Source organism: Trypanosoma conorhini (genome assembly GCF_003719485.1).
Source record: "Trypanosoma conorhini strain 025E chromosome Unknown Tco_14.4_contig_00114, whole genome shotgun sequence".
NCBI lineage: Eukaryota > Euglenozoa > Kinetoplastea > Trypanosomatida > Trypanosomatidae > Trypanosoma > Trypanosoma conorhini.
This window is the reverse complement of record NW_021704198.1, coordinates 25,117-27,509: the sequence shown is the minus strand read 5'-3', so window position 1 is coordinate 27,509 and position 2,393 is coordinate 25,117. Positions and strand designations below refer to the sequence as shown.

At 53.2% G+C, this 2,393-nt stretch overlaps 1 protein-coding gene across 1 annotated transcript; it reads left to right on the top strand.

Annotated features, from left to right (window-relative positions):
• Positions 1 to 134: 134 nt before the first annotated feature.
• On the top strand, positions 135 to 1,739 carry Tco025E_02765 (putative glycosyl transferase-like; the record flags this gene model as incomplete). The annotated part of the gene is made up of 1 exon (XM_029369688.1): positions 135 to 1,739. The coding sequence occupies one exon, from the start codon at positions 135 to 137 to the stop codon at positions 1,737 to 1,739; it is 1,605 nt and encodes a 534-aa protein (XP_029230258.1).
• Between the last annotated feature and the right edge of the window lie 654 nt (positions 1,740 to 2,393).

Below are 2,393 nucleotides of genomic sequence, written 5' to 3'. Positions count from 1 at the left end.
TTTCTCTCTTTTGTTGTGTAGGCTGTCTTTTTTTTAAAGAAAAAACTAGCAACGTGGCTTTTGGGAATAGGTACTCTTTAGATGAGTTTGGCATGCCCCGAAGTGGTGGTTTCTTGTCGCGGCGCCCCCCATTTATGCGTGTGCTGCTCGTATTGGGGCTTCTGCTTTGGCTGGCGTTCTTCTCTGGGCAGCTGTTACTGCTACAGCACTCCGAAAACTTCAGTGGCCGTGGGAAGATACAACTAGTCCGTTCTGCAGCGACGCAACAGCCCCGAGCTTTGGGCGGCAGTGGAGCCGGCGACGATGACGCATGTGTGTTGCGGGCGGTGGAAAGGTACACCCGCTACGCGGCAGACGCGACTGCTGCCGCAAGGATGCGCAAAGAACGTGGCCCGCTGCGCATCGCCGCCTTCTCGCGTTTGTGGATTCCGCCCATTCACAGGACAGGCGGCATGCAACTTCACGCCTTTCACATATATTCCCAACTTGCTTCACGCGGTCATTACGTGCACGTCTTTGTGACCGGGCCCCCTGCAAATTCTTCAAGTAAGACGATGTACTGCATCGACCGCAAGACCCATGGGGCAGTGCGGTGCAGAGACCCCGAGGCGCCGTTGGTGGTGGAGCAAGTCCCTTCCACCGCCAACAAGGCGTATAGTGTGGCCTGGTTAAATAATTCTCTTGCATTATTTAACACTTTGCACGCCGAGAAGCCTTTCAACGTTGTGCACAGTGAAAGTTGGGCAGCTGTGCCGAACATTCACCAACTACGGCTTCCATTTGTTGTAACGTGGCATGGCTCAATGCTTGACTGGTTTCGTAATGAGTTGAACTATGTTGCACACAACTATCGTCTGCGGCGGAAGGCGCCAGGAGCAGGGGTGTGGGGTCGAATGCAGAGACTTGCCAAGGCTGTGGCGCTGGAGGAGTACATGCTTCTCACGGTCCCTCAACACATCGTCATCTCAGACGCGGCGGAGCGTGATCTGGTGGAGGTGCAACACGTGGCTCGCGAACAAGTTGCATTGATTTATAACGGTGTCAATACCCACATTTTTTACCCACGCAAGGAAAGGGAGGTGCGTAACGCATTCCTGCGTGCCCATCGAGTTCCTCCTGAAAATTACGTTGTGGGATGTGGTGGACGTCTGGTGGAAATAAAAGGGCACCTGCAACTCTCCCATGCAATGCGCCTTATTATGCAACAATACAAGAATGTGACGCTTCTTGTTAGTGGCGATGGCCCAATGAGTGGCGTTTATGAGGCCATGCGAGTGGAGGGGCTATCCGTCGTTCAGCTGGGAATGCTCCCCCAAGAGCAACTTGGGACCTTCTATCAGGCAATTGACGTCTTTGTGGATCCCTTCTACCAGCACCACGGCCTGAACACAGTGATGCTTGAGGCGGCCTTGTCCGGCGTGCCCCTTGTTGTGACGGCCCTTGGCGGCGCACTATCGGTGGTGCCGTGTACGGCTTACGGTCGCCTGTTTACGATTGGCGATGTGACGGGGCTGGCGCGTGAGATCCTCTACTACATGCTTCATCCTGAGGAGGCGCAGGCGACTGGGCGTCGAGCCCGCGAGCGTGCCATGAAATTGTTTGATAGCGATGTTATGGCGATGCACTACGAGAGGGTTTTATATCGCCTGGTAGAAACTCCGCCATCTTCGGCAAACATCACTGGGAAGCTTGTGTGCACACAGGTGTATCCTGCCTTTTGCTACCGTGAGCCCGCATAGGCGACGAACACCGGAAGTGGCACAAGAGGCGCGAAGTGGTTTTTCTCCGTTCCAGACTCTTCTTGCAATGTGTGGCTTTTCATAGCCACCTCAATGCAAAGCCATTTGTTCTGTTGGGTGGCCTTCGCAATTTAATTTCACGACGCCCTAGGGAATTCTTCTTCTTACCGCCAGCAGCAGTTGCACGGTTGACAAAAAAGAACGACCAAAAAACAGCAACAAAAAAAAAACGTCTCAACAAAGGGGAAAGCACAGAGAGAATGCCAGTGTCGAGAAAAGAACGCCTCTTACTGAAGCAATAATGCAGGGGAGGCAGTTTGCGTACGCGTTTTTGTTGTTATTCTTGCTTGATAAACTCCTGGAATGAAACCTGCACCCAGATGGGGCGAAATAAATCAGAGGGCGATGGACTGATGCACATTTGTTTCTTGTCAGTGGATCTGTCTTTTTGGGCGAAGGGCGCGTTTGGAGGGATATGGGAGAGCAGATTGTTTATTATTGTTATTACTGTTGCCGGTGGTGCAGTTGAGTCTGCATTCTCACCCTCGCCTCCTTCTTGCCCCCACGCAGAAGAGTCCGGCCATTGCGGGGAGCCCTAGCGACTGCGACTTGGCTGGTTCAAAAAGCGAGGGCCCTGTTACCGCGTCCTCTTTT